The sequence below is a fragment of the Phycodurus eques genome, chromosome 19 (assembly GCF_024500275.1).
Source record: "Phycodurus eques isolate BA_2022a chromosome 19, UOR_Pequ_1.1, whole genome shotgun sequence".
NCBI classification, from domain to species: Eukaryota; Metazoa; Chordata; class Actinopteri; order Syngnathiformes; family Syngnathidae; genus Phycodurus; species Phycodurus eques.
The window spans coordinates 8,219,954-8,233,899 of NC_084543.1; the positions used below are offsets into that span (position 1 = coordinate 8,219,954).

General features: G+C 42.8%; 1 protein-coding gene across 3 annotated transcripts in view; it reads left to right on the top strand.

Annotated features, from left to right (window-relative positions):
- Nucleotides 1-13,946, top strand: part of LOC133395220 (cytohesin-3) — a 37,233-nt gene that overhangs the window by 3,792 nt on the left and 19,495 nt on the right. Inside the window, exon 1 of one of the 3 annotated variants that reach the window (XM_061663974.1) lies at nt 634-975. The exons of 1 other annotated variant lie outside the window; for it this stretch is intronic. In XM_061663974.1, the coding sequence (XP_061519958.1) occupies nt 957-975 (19 nt within the window). In that variant the 5' untranslated portion in view covers nt 634-956. Of the gene's footprint in view, nt 1-633; nt 976-9,740; nt 9,802-13,946 lie in introns of those variants that run through there. One more of the 3 variants, XM_061663976.1, reaches the window with a different exon arrangement.

Genomic DNA, 13,946 nt, shown 5'->3' on the forward strand with positions numbered 1-13,946 from the left:
GTTTTGATGCCCACCCAAAGCTGTTTGCCCCCCCCCCCCCTCCACACCCTTTTGCGCGCCAATGGCACTAAGTTGACACTCATTGATCGCCAGCCAATCTCAGGGCAAACATAGACACGCAAGCATTCACACAGTACATATATGGACAATTAGAACATGCGATTCCATGTTTTTTTGGAATGTGGTAGGAAGTACCCGAAAAAGACCCACAATGCAAGCACAGGGTGACCTACAAACCCACTGAGATTCGAACCTAAAACCACAGAATTGTGAGGCAGACGTCCTAACCAATATGTCACTGTGCTGCCTGTATTTTATGACTTGTCTTATTTAACGTTTTTTGTTGTTCATCTTTCATTGGTAAGAACAACACTTTTAAATTCTTTCATCCAAATGCAATAAGTGAAATAGCACTTTTCTTTCACCTATTGTGAATATTTGAATATTTTTGACGCACAATAGCATCACCTCATCTTTTTACACAATGAGCCTTCAAAACGTCCTCATTCACTTAACAGGGAAGGTGCGCGCGCGCGCGCGCGCGTGTCTATTGTTTATGAATGCAGGGGCGGGGCTTGGTGACGTAGAGGCGGTTGCAGCGAAGCGAATGTGAACACACTCGCGGAGGATGAATCAGACTCGAGAGGTGGGGAGAACAGTCTCATCGCGGAGACACGCTTCCATTTCACACAATTAAGGAACTGATTCGTATTCATTCGTAGGAAGATTGCTGCCACTTTGCACTCGTGTAGTTAGTGCCTTCATTTTGCCATCACCTGTTTATCTCCGGCCAGACGTCTGACAGCCTCACACATACACAGGCTTGTCACAGAGGAGAACCGACAAAAAAAAAAAAAAAAAAAAAAAGGGATCAATACGAGAGGAAAAATATACGTTTGTGAGGTTTCATCTGGACACACCTTAAAGAGGACTACCCTGTCACCACTACAATCAATATGGATGAAGACAATCACGGTAAGGATGTTTTCCTCCTTTCCCACTCGCTCGCTGACATGGATGGACGCTCTATGTGTAAATCAATGACTACTAAATTCATTGCACCATACACACACACACACAAAACAGCTACTTTTCATTCCTGCGGGTAATTCTATTTCATCGCTGAAAGCATTTGACCACGTTTGCTCCCGCAAAAACAAAACAAAAATTGAATTGTCCGCATTCCCCCCCCCCCCCCCCCCCAATTCCATGTGTTTGAAGCCCTTGTTGCAAAGCTATAAAGTCTCTCTCTCTCTCTCTCTCTCTCTCTCTCTCTCACAATCTTCTATTTGAAGTCTGCAAACTGGGTGGAATTGATTAGATAAATGGATGGCAGTCAGTCAAGCAATGTATCTCTCTCCTTTGTAGTTTGGTGATGAAATCCAGTGGCACCAAATGTTACTTGATAACTGTAGATTAAACAAACACAGTTTTGGGGGAAATGTGTCATGCAAAATCACTTGTTACCGACACACACTAGCCAACACAGTAGGTGCACTTTTTAAAAATCAGTTTATATTATGTATTGATTTATTATACAAGTTTTAGGACTATGGAACATCATTGCATCAAAATGAAACTGTCATGGTATAATTGTTTTTATTTTTTAAAATTTTGCCTTCCTTGTGCATTTTAAATTCTGAAATAAGATAACAATATTGCAGGGTGTCCCTAAAGTCTAGACACATAAGCAATTTTCAATAAATGACATTTTCAACATTTGATTCTATTGGAATGTAGCGTAACAGGAATGGATTAAGCTGCAGAGAATGGCAAACGATTTGTAATTGCCTATAGATGCCCCAAGATGTCAGCAAATCACTTTATTTCTATTAGACACGGCTATGGCTTGACTAAATTAAGCGTCTCCCGTCACTTCAACATTGCGCCTTGCCCCCAAGATGCCAAAAGGTGTCACAAAAGCAATACATTTATATCGACAAAGCTTTGTCCTGAGCACAAAAACCGCAAATAGGTGAGTTTTTCAGTGACTAACGGCGGATAGGTTCCCCCAAAAATCCACGAATGCCCGAATCGTGAACACATTGCACATTGCATTGACAAAAAAACATCTTTTTTTTTTTAAAAAGAGCAACTTTTGTTATGCAAATTAGGTGCAAATTAGGTAGATGCGTTTTGCAAGATTCAAATGAACTCAATGCAATAACTCCACATTGCTGTCAATTGGCTTTGTGTCTAGACTTTGGGGACAGTCTGTGTACACAGTTTTCTCTATGATACAGTGTAGTTCCACAAAACTACAACGGCGGATGTGCTAACCGGTCGTCCATTGTGCCGCCACAGTTACTCACCGTTATTTCCGCTCTGAAAGTGTCAATCAAATTCTCGATTGACTGACTTTACATTACTTAACATTTTTATATACATTTGTCTTTTGTTTGTAAAACATTACAAAAAAACTCATTAAAAAAAGTCAGATGTTTTCCTGCCGAGTTTATGTTTTGTATTGGATCTCATACAATGTGCAGGTGTACCTAATCAAGTGGCCTGTGTGACTATAGGAAAAGCGTGGTGAGGTAACCTCCACAGAATGGAATGAAAATAGAAAAGATCAAATAAGAGCAAGTGTTTTTTTTCCCTTTAAAACTAAACTATGCTACCTAAAAAAAAAATTGTGGTTAGATTTGAGTTTTTGCAGCGGTGGTTGTCGCTTCGACTACAATACAACCACTGCCATCCGCTCGTCTCACTTATCACACATGCAGTGTATCCTCCAGCAGATAATCCCAACTACCTTGACATCAAGCATAAACAGGCTGCAGTCTGATAGCAGTTCGACAGTTAAACTGTGAGAGATTACCAAGAGCTGACAGGCATCGTCATTGCCACTTCCCCATTTCCCCCACTTCTCATCTGGATGTAAACCCAGATACTTAGATCTGTATCGGAATGGACTAATTTCATTAAACCTAACCATACTTATGTTTAAAGATGCATGGGCGAATGGGCCTTTGCTCATTAAGACAAAGTGGCATTTATGACATCGGTTGGCTTTACAATCGTGGATACTCAGTGAGATTAAATGTCGCAGAAAGTGAGTTTTGAATGTATAATAATCTGGATGTTGTTTCAGGGCCTCTTTAAAATGACTTCATGGATTAATTATTTAATCAGGAGTTAAACTAGGGCACAATCACCCCCCACTGAATCTTGCAGTATCTTGAATCGTGAAACATGCATGTTAAGTTAATTGAAGACTAAATTGTCCATAGGCATGAAAGTGAGTATACATGGTTGTTTGTCCAAATGTGCCCTGTAATTGGCTGGCGATGAGCGCGCTATAGAACATGGAGGATTGCCAGAAGAGTGGAAGCTGTTGTAGTCGCAAAGTCAATTCTAATGTGCAAAGCCCACCGCATACTTAGCTACGCCATCGAACGTGACTGAACTGGACAATTATGAACAAATTACAGTCTGCTGTAGCTATATGATAAAACAAAAAAGAGGAAACGGCCAAGATATAAAAGAGAGAGTGTGGATATTTAAGCTGTTGGCAATGATCGCCCCATTCACTGCCTGCATTCGGGAATTTTGGTGACAGACTTTCCACACCTCGCTTTTTAGCCACAGGTACATATTGCTGGCATCAGGCGGAAACCGTGCATCTCGAATGCCAGCAAACAAAAAAATGCCATGTTTTTGAGTCATTGCATTGTCAAAAACAGGAAGTCACTTTTAACACTTCAAATTGGTCAATCATTTTGTAACGATAACAGACGCACATGGGGACTGCCCAAAATTGTTTTGCGAAAAAATATGAGGTTGACCTAATTTGGACATACGTTTTCCGCCAGACAGTGACAATATGAAATTATAACTATAATGAAGTATTATTGTATTGTAAAAGGCGGCACGGTGGATGACTGGTTGGAGCATCAGCCTCACAGTTCTGAGGACCCGGGTTCAATCCCCGCCTGTGTGGAGTTTGCATGTTCTCCCCGTGCCTGCGTGGGGTTTCTCCGTGCACTCGGGTTTCCTCCCACATCCCAAAAACGTGCATTAATTGGAGACTCTAAATTGCCCGTAGGTGTGCATGTGAATGCGACTGGTTGTTTGTTTGTATGTGCCCTGCGATTGGCTGGCAACCGGTTCAGGGTGTACCCCGCCTCCTGCCCGATGACAGCTGGGATAGGCTCCGGCACGCCCGCGACCCGAGTGAGGAGAAGCGGCTCAGAAAATGGATGGATGGATGTATTGTAAAATACAATATATACTCTATTGGTACGGCTTGGAACCCATCCATCCATCCATCCGCACTCACAGTCATGCCTATGGGAAATTTCGAGTCTCCAATTAATGCATGTTTTTGGGATGTGGGAGGAAACCGGAGTGCCCGGAGAAAACCCACGCAGGCACGGGGAGAACATGCAAACTCCACACAGGCGGGGACGGGGATTGAACCCGGGTCCTCAGCGCTGTGAGGCTGACGCTCTAACCATTAGTCGGCCACCGTGCCGCCGGCTTGGAACCCATAAAAGTAAATTTGTTGTGAAAGCTCATACGACGTGGCATTTTCGATTGGCCGTTACCTCTGCAATGGTGCAACGTCGTTCAGGTGCAATTCAAATTTCGAATCGCAGCAAAACCCGTGGCCAGTGGTTGGCCATTCGTGAAAACGAGTTGAAGAAACCTGGACACTGCCAGGAAAATGCTAATAACCAAAACGCAGGGTCAATTATGTCATGTGATGGGGCAATTGTTACGGTTTCCACACGAAACATATTACATAAGGGACAAGACGTGTAACTGCTTCACGCTTTATCCACACGCCTAGCCTGTCAACAAACACAATGCAGCTCAGCTTCTGATGAGTAGACGTCATGGCTAGCCATAGGTTTAAAAAATTAACAAAAAAAAACAAGCGGCCTCTCCAGAGCTCTTCAAATGAAAACACTATTATAAAATAAAAACCCAATTATTCACACGGTTCAAAATGTTACTGTTGCATTTTTCTGCAGCCTTCATTTCCTCGAAAGAAGACAAACTCTTAATGTTGCACTTTGCGAAAAAGGAAAACATTTAATCCATTAAAAATGGCATTTTAATCTTCCCCTGTTCACACAAATGATACTGTTCCCTTACTGTAGTGAATCCCGACCAAATCGTGATCTTAAAACCAAGGTACGTACGGAACTGTGATTTTTGGTGGCCCCTTGTGTGCAACCAACACAACTACGATGTGGTCTGTGATGAACACAAGTCTGACACCCCTGATGTCGTGTACAGTATCCCTGCATGGCAATCATGTTAATCCATGCTCTTAACAGTCTGGAAGAACTGCTAACTCTGCTTTATCTCTGTTTGCGAATGCTTAGCAAGGTGGTGGAACTCTAAGCTCTGACGGACAGACATGCATGCCAAACTATACACATAAAAAAAACCACACCACATACCCACAAATGTACACCCTCGTAGTCAGTGTTAATCATGCGACGGGCTGTCAGAGAGCGCCGAGACATGCTGTTTGTGATCAGACTGGAAACAGCCCCTGTACCGAATGAATTATTCAGATAACTTACCATAAATGTTAAACTAATGGGGAGCGTCGCCCGACTCTCACTCAGTTGCTCGCACGGTCACCGCTGCACACGTCACTTAACATTGCTCACATGCACACCTCCATTCCGGGCGGGCCCGTATCGCACGCGTGGCGTCGTAAGGCCGATAAGTTTGTCAGCGCTGGAGAGGAGCCTGTCGGCTGTGAGCAGACACACAGCAATATGTCACAGCTACGTTTGAACAGACGTGTAAGAATAATTGTGGCAAACTTTCACGGGCTGCATAAAATAACATTAACTTGAGTTTGGACAAATGTGCCATATTCGATTCTATCTTCTTGACATGCACATCGCAGTTCGCTTCTTCGTCAGGCTCTGCTGCTGTCATTGCTGGCTGCTTTTCACGCATCACTGTGTGTGTGTGTGTGTGTGTGTGTGTGTTGTGATTTGGCACTATATATATATATACGGTTATAACGGTGGCGTGCAAAGGTGTGCTGATGCCTGGGGCCAACAATGAGGGGTTGGAGTTGTGGTGCTGTCAGAGGTTCCCAATTGGAAAATATGCATCGACGGGCGTTAGTTGGGGTGCTGACGGAGGGTCCTGGTCGGAAACGCACTTGCGGCTCTAATGAGGGCTAAGCGGGACAGAAGATGAATGGGTCGATGAAAACATTTTTAAATCACCATGATGCTGCACTCGCTTGTAGTAATAGTGGGAATAGTTCCTCCGACATTGCCATGGCAAGCCCAGATCTCTCATTTTATAAAAGTAGCAGCCACGACACCGCCCTTGTTGTGTCAGTGGTAGTATCTAACATTCTTTTTTATTTACTGCAAATGGAAGGTAAAAAGTCACTGATGGTGTAGTGGTACACTCGCCTGACTTTGGTGCGGGCAGCGTGGTTTCAGTTCCCACTCAGTGACAGTGTGAATGTGCGTGCGAATGGTTGTCTGTGCCCTGCGACTGACTGGCGACCAGTTCAGGGCGTAGTCCGCCTTTCGCCCGAAGTCAGCTGGGATAGGCTGCGGCCCCCCGCGACCCTAACCAGGATAAGCGGTGTTGAAAATGGATGGATGGAAAGTAAAAAAAACAAAACAAAACAAAAAAACCTCCACAGTAAAAACAACATGGTAAGTCTTAATAGACAGAGTCATGTGATCCAGGGAAGGCAGAAGTGCGCAAACCTCTTGCACTTTGGCCCGTGTTGTGTGATCAATTCTTGTTCATATGCGGAATTAAAACGTCAACTTGTGCTGATGTTTTATTTGCACTGACGACTGGCCTTTGTCATTTTTGTATTTACTGTGTTTCCTGAACAGAACCGCTGGAATTTACATACAGCACAATCAACAACGCTGGGTAAACAATTTGCAGTATACTTACTGTAAGTGTTTTTATATTAGTGTTCACAACTTACAGCTAGACAGGGAAGTGAAAAGAGGAGCACACATTTGTTGGGTTTTTTATTGCCCTCAGGTGTGTTTTATAGTTCACGGAAATGCAAATTCACATGATAGATGTCAATTTTGGATGGCATGACGTAAGCTTCTTCAACTTCATGTGGCTTTGGATCCAATGACCACATTTCCAGGCTCTATAGGTCAAATTATTTCTGTTTACTTGGGGTGGGGTGCGTGGGTGTGGTGCTAAATTACTGTAAGTCGTATCTGACTGAAGAGCTGCTGTTTTGTCAGCAAGGGCATTTTAATGGTGCACTCGCCCATGTGCGCAATTTTATGTGTACCTTTCTCCTCTGCTTTTTTTCTTGTTGAACTTATCCCCCCCCCCAAACCTAATAGACATTTAACTGCTGGGAGGGGAGGTTGGGGGAGGGGGGGGGGGGGGGGGGGGGATTCAGCGAAGACAGCTTTTGTAAAAGCCTGAATCCACTCACTGTATGTTTGACGTCTTGGCATCTAGCACTGCGCCTCGGAGGGAATTAATGGGTTAGAAGGGGAAGTGGTGTGATTAGGGTACGGTCTTTGCTGTGGCTGTAGGCGCACTGTGTGGGAGGGCACCAGACAGTCACTTGGGGTAGCTCGTCATTGGAGGTGGACTAACTGCAGAAGAATTGCTAGATGGCAGGAAATGACACTTTATTTCAGCGAGTTTAAGTCAAGTAAAGCTTATTTGGATCGACCTCAATCACAAAAGAGTCTTCAAGGGCTTCACAGGCCCCGCAGTTCACCAGAATCAACGACATCGCCTGGTCTCGACCCCCCCACCTGGTCAAGAAAAAACATCCATCCTCAGGTTTTTCTCTGGTCGGTCGATGCAGAATCCTCAAAGCAACAGCCTCACTTTCCTCATTGCCAGCTCGCCCCCTCTCTGAGCAGGAGATGCGGCAGTAAAACAGGCCAAAATTCAAATGTTGAAGGTATTTTATTGTATGACAAATCCACTTGTTGCTCAATTGTAGCTACAACAAAGAAAGAGAAACAATCAATCCATGATTTGAGCGTAATCTTCAGCAAACATCCATCCATCCATCCATTTTCTGAGCCGCTTCTCCTCACTAGGGTCGCGGGCGTGCCGGAGCCTACCCCAGCTATCATCGGGCAGGAGGCGGGGTACACCCTGAACTGGTTGCCAGCCAGTCGCAGGGCACATAGAAACAACCATTCGCACTCACATTCACACCTACGGGCAATTTAGAGTTGTCAATTAACCTAGCATGCATGTTTTTGGGATATGGGAGGAAACCGGAGTGCCCGGAGAAAAATCACTATGAGTTGCAGGTGTTTAACAACAATAGCTCAAAGGCAGTCAAAGGAATCCATAACTCTCCGAAACAAAACACTCAGTAATGAATTCAGTCTTGTGACTGTCTTTGTTTTCAAGTTGAAGTCATTTTGGGGGAAAAAAAAGCCTTGATTTCCTGTTAATGTCTGTTGTTGGCTAAGCCGCAGGGAAGAAAAAATGCTTTGCTATAAAAGCATTGAGCCAAATAGAATTCAACGCTTCCAAATGTCTTGCAGCCTGTCTTGAAACAAAATATGTCTCCTTTTTTTTGCCTACGAAGATTTACTACACAACAATCTCACATCAGTTATATTGTTTAAAGGCTCAAGAGGAGATTTTGTGAAGACCGAGAATTGATTTGGACTGCCAAGATTACAGGGTTTGTGGGGCAACAGTAGAAGATTAAATATACTGTGCGTTATGGCACATGCGCCGTGACAAATGCTCCGACCCAGATAGTAACGGCGAGTAAAAGTGCCAGAGAGTGAGCGGGAACTTTCAAAAGGCTTTCCTATTAAGAGCTGAGAGAGGAGACTACATATGGAGCTGATTAGGAGAGAGACTAAGAAAGCTTCCATGCATGTTCCCATCACCATGGTAGTATAGAGTATGCATGTGTGTGTGTGTGTGTGTAGGTGGATGGGATGGGTTCGCTACTGAGGCAACACTGAACAGAGAGGTAGTCTCTCGTGGATTTATTGCTTGTCGAAAGGAGAAGCTCTCCATGCCTGTCTAAATGATGCTCCTTGACACACTTCAACATAGTCCCTTGGGACCAAGATGTTACAAGATAGCAGCATAGCACTACTTTTGTCTAAATGAAGCTCTTAAACTTACTTCTACATAGTTCCTTGGAACCAAGATGCCACGAAATGGCAGCAAAGCACTACTTTCATCGAAATGAATCTCCTCAAATCACAAGATGGTGAACACCCAAAAAAAAAAAAAAGCGAATTCAGAGAAACACTGTACTGAGTAGAGCGCAGGCCAACAACCTGAACATGTCTTAGTTTGACTGAAAAAATCTTGATGTGCCCGCTGGATCTGGTGGTGACTGCTCTCTCTTGGCCCCAGTGCAAGTGGACTGCAACAGTTCAAGTACATTCTTGTATCCACGCCTTTATTAAGAAAACGTACCAAAATGTAAAGGGTTGTGGTGCAGTAGTTTTTGCGTTTTCATTGAACTGAAAATAACAGAAGTTGATCAAAACAAAAAGGAGCTGCTCCAAGATGCTGCTTGACCTTCCATTTGTTCACATTTCAACATAACGATGGCAATAGCGTCAAACTGTCTGTATCTTAAATTTCTACCTGTAATGTCATTTTCACGGTTATTTTGGTTGAATTCTGAATTGTACAACCTCAGTTGCATTGGACTTTAGCGGTTCCACTACAACAGAACACAGTGGAATGACATCCAAAAACTGTTTTCCCATTGAGAAAAACTATACGGTCTCAAAAAATGTGTTCTTATAGACATGGCCTGAGTAGGGTGTTAAAAGAAGAGTTCTACATTTCCAGCTGACCATACAAAACGTGAGTGGGACCAGACTTTTTTTTTTAATGTTTCTTGGCTCTTTTCGTTATAATGGAGAATTTCACTAACACCTGGCTCATTCTTACCTTCATAAAATATTCTGGCTCACATTTGTTTCATTTCCTGCACTTTCTTACTTTCTGTACATGTTTTCATGCTTCTCTGTGACAAGGTGAGCACATTTGCATTTCATGTCAATTGAAACTTATCCAGAAGATAGACGCAGCACAGGTGACAGGCCACCCATGCATAAGCAGTGACCCTGACAGCGGTATCCTGTACATCCTGTCCAACTAAAGACCATATCAGAGAGCTCCTTTACTGTAGAGATCACATGAGCATTTTCAAATTGCTTTTCAAGCTGGATACACATCGCAATAATGTTGCTGATCTTACCGGGCGGATTATTACGTTCATTCTGCTTCCTGTCCGTCACTTGAGAGACGCCTGCAGCAGGCACCAGAGGTGTGTGTCAGGAAATAATCCTTCGAATATTTGTCACGTGTCAGCGTGTCGCGTCTTATCACTGATGTTTGCCTTCGCTAGGAATTATTACATCGGTTTGAAAAGATCACCGACTGAAATAATAAACCTTTTGTTCAACATATTGTTAAATCAATGCCTGTGCTTACTATATGTCACGCAGCAAATGTAAACACGAGCATCTTAACGCACGATAACAACCAAGACATTTCGCAGTTACACACTTTTCACAGTCTAAAACGTGTATGGTCACCAGTGAGTGAACCACAACAGAGATGTTTGGACTGACCCTAACTCTGTCCAGATGCTAGAAGAAATATTATCTCCGTGTTTCATTCTCAGACTCGCATAATGATTATTTTGGCCTGCCAGCATAGGACGGCAAAACCCCTCAGATCCTACCGTCGATTAGAACATATTATCATAGCGCTGATTCTGAGCAGATGTGTGATCGAATGAGGACATCATGTGCAGACCACCCCCATTGCAAATGTGTTCTCAACAGGAGGTCCCCATCCCCAAAAACTGCAGATTAACCCGAGCAATCAGCTTCTTTGAGCCTCATATCCTCTGTGAGGTAGTTAAAACTAAAACTAGAAGCTCCCCAAATCTTTTCTTCTCACGTAAAGACTCAGATAGACAGGCCACGGCACTATATAATGTAAGGAGAGGAAATGCATTATGATGATAATGATAATGAAAAAAATAATAATAATCTGGTTTATTGCTACCAATGTGCGCTAACAGCAGTGCAAACAACAGTCAGGGTTTTTCCTGGCTCAAGTTGAGGCGGTACCATACCACTGGCTCAAACAAACACCATTTAAAGGTATTTTATTGTTCTTTTAACATTTTGTTTTTCTTAAGCATTCATCTCCACCACGCCTTGAAAAATACTCGCTCATTTTATGAAAGGTGTCCCGAAAGCCAAAAACATGAAATGTAAGGCTTGGTTAACATTTTTTCCCCCGAGAAATTAGATGTGCTTGGTCACAGAAGAAACAACTGGTTACCGCTTTGAAAATTCATGATATCGTCGGACATATTTGCAGTAGGAACAAAAATCGCAATTACGTTACTGTAATGCCCTTGCCTGTAGGCAAGGAGAGCCACTGTTGCCCGATGCAATTTTAGCCAAATATTGAATGGGTCAAAAACACAAATACAAAATGAAAAAAACTCACAAGAAGCTGCTTTAGGCCACAACACACGCCTGGATGCTCACACGCAGACTAACCTGCTCCAGCTCTTGATGGCACTCACTTGGCCACGCCCCTTAAAGGCACACATCCAACACACGAATACTACATTGTGTACAGTAATTACTCTTCATAAAAGTAGTTTCTTTCTTTTATGCTTTTATACAATACAGTGCTATTTTTCTTGAGCAAACAATTTAACAAAAACGTTTGTGGGTTTCTTCAGGGTTGGAACACATTAACAGCATTTCAATGGGGAAAATGTAGTTATGAGCTTGGTCAAGGAACAAATTTAACTTGTAGTCATGGTACCACTGTACATGAAAATAGTGTAGTGAAGCAGAAAATAGGGATGAAATAAAATGCGTAATAAAATTACCAGCAGAACCGAGGCAGAAAAATCCTAATTTGGATCAACATCAAATCGTATTCAAAATGTTGCGCTTTATGTATTTAGTAAAGAATTAAGAAAAATGTTGAAAATGCAGTCTTTTGTAATACTAAAAAAAAAAAAAAAAAAAACCATTAGCCATGAAACCATAAGTACAAGAAACAACATTTCGATGGTTTTTATCATCACTCATTTTCATTTTCACCATTCCAGCCCCTGCTCCATCCTTTGCAGCATTGCAAATGTATGAATAGCGTCCACCTCCTCCACTCGGATGACGTCCCATCATTTTTTTTTTGACCCGAAAACCCCGAGAAGCAACACATCAGCAAACAGCCTATCTGCTTCTCCACGTGCTTCCTTTTATCCAGCAGAGGCAAAGTAGGTTAAAATCGGGCAGCTGCAACATCTGCGTATTGGCCGGCCATACATCACACTTCCGCTCATATTGGGGCTGTGAGAGGGACGGGGAGGAGGAGTGTGTGGGATTAGCGCCAGCTGGTCTTCCTCTGTGTGTGTGTGTGTGTGTCTCACCACGTCTGTCTGTCTGTCTGTACGACCTGGGTTGTAAATGTGAATGCTTATGCAGTGGGAGGCAATGGGTTGGGGGGGGGGGGGGGGGGGGGTTTTAGATTAGAGACCCACTTGTTTGCTGTACTGCCAAGCAGAGCAACAGGGGTCATCTTTTTTTTTTTTTTTTATTAAAGCATTACGTTGCGCTAAGTCGCTGAATAAAGCCACAGAACCATGGCTAAATCAAGTCCCCGTCACACAGCAGCTCATGTTAAGCGAGCGTGGGATTTTCACTCTCTGCGAGCTCCATTTGCTCTAAAACAAGGTTTCTCTACAATTATTGAGTCAAGGCGCAAACTGAATTTTGCATTCGAAAAATCTCACGGCACACAACCAAACAAAAATGTCACAATAAGTATATACAGTGGTGTCTTGAGATGAGTTTAATTCATCTCACGACCACGTTCGTAACTCAAAAACACTTTCCCTATTGAAATGAAAGACATAATTAATTAAAATGTAAAGAATTAAGCATGTGTTTGCCACAATTTCTGCTTCAATTGAATGGACACTGTGCTGCTCCTTCTGCTGTGTGGCGTCTTGGCCACCTGGGGGCGGTATAATATAGACCTTTCCGCAGTAGATAGATTGGTTCCACAAAATTATTTACGATGGTGCGCTGTAGGTGAACCACTCTATTCTGTTTTATGAATGGCAAAAGATTGATACACAGGTTAATTGTACTTTCCGCCATTTAGTGGAGGAACAGTTAATTGTTCTGCCTGTCACGAAACATTTCTGGCATAGATCTACTTATAAAGATATATTATCTGTAGTAAATAACTCATAATTTTCAGACCAATTACAGTAAGTGACAAGGGATAATTTCCTGCTGTGGTCGCAAATCATTGCTCTGCAACAACCTTGCTACTCCTGCATGACTGCTGCTGTTGGCGTTGAAGCCCATTTGCATTTCGGGTGATCCACTTCTCTTGAAAGTAATGGAAGATTTGGCTGCATTCCTTTAAATTAAAGCAGTCAAAGCCAGTGGGCGTTTTTTTTTTTTTTTGTGGAGGACAGTTGTTCGCTTCGGGTGCACAGGGAAGCAGGGGATTTATACTCCAAAAAGTAGATTTAGGGGGATTTGTTTTTGGGGGATAGTGGGTGAGATTATAATGAGAGCCTCTTGTGTGGTTGGACACATGATGGATGTTAAACCTTCTGGGCTCTCTCAGGCTAGTGTACTTTGTCCACATTTTGTTACGGTACATGGTCATTACAAAATGAATCAAATTCATATTTTAATCAATATTCAACAGAATTTTGATTGAAAAATGAATATTTTTTTTGGGGTGGGGGGGATAAGGCTGTAACATTACAAAATACAGTTGATTACTATGACCCAAGTGGTCACTATAAAGCTCACTATGTTATTGATTTTAGTATCATATCAATAAAGTGAGCCTTTATTGGAGGTATTGTTAGTCCCACACATTCTTCTCTGCTTTATGAAGAACTCAATTAAGAAATGAGTCATGAAAGGTCACTGAAGGAAGTG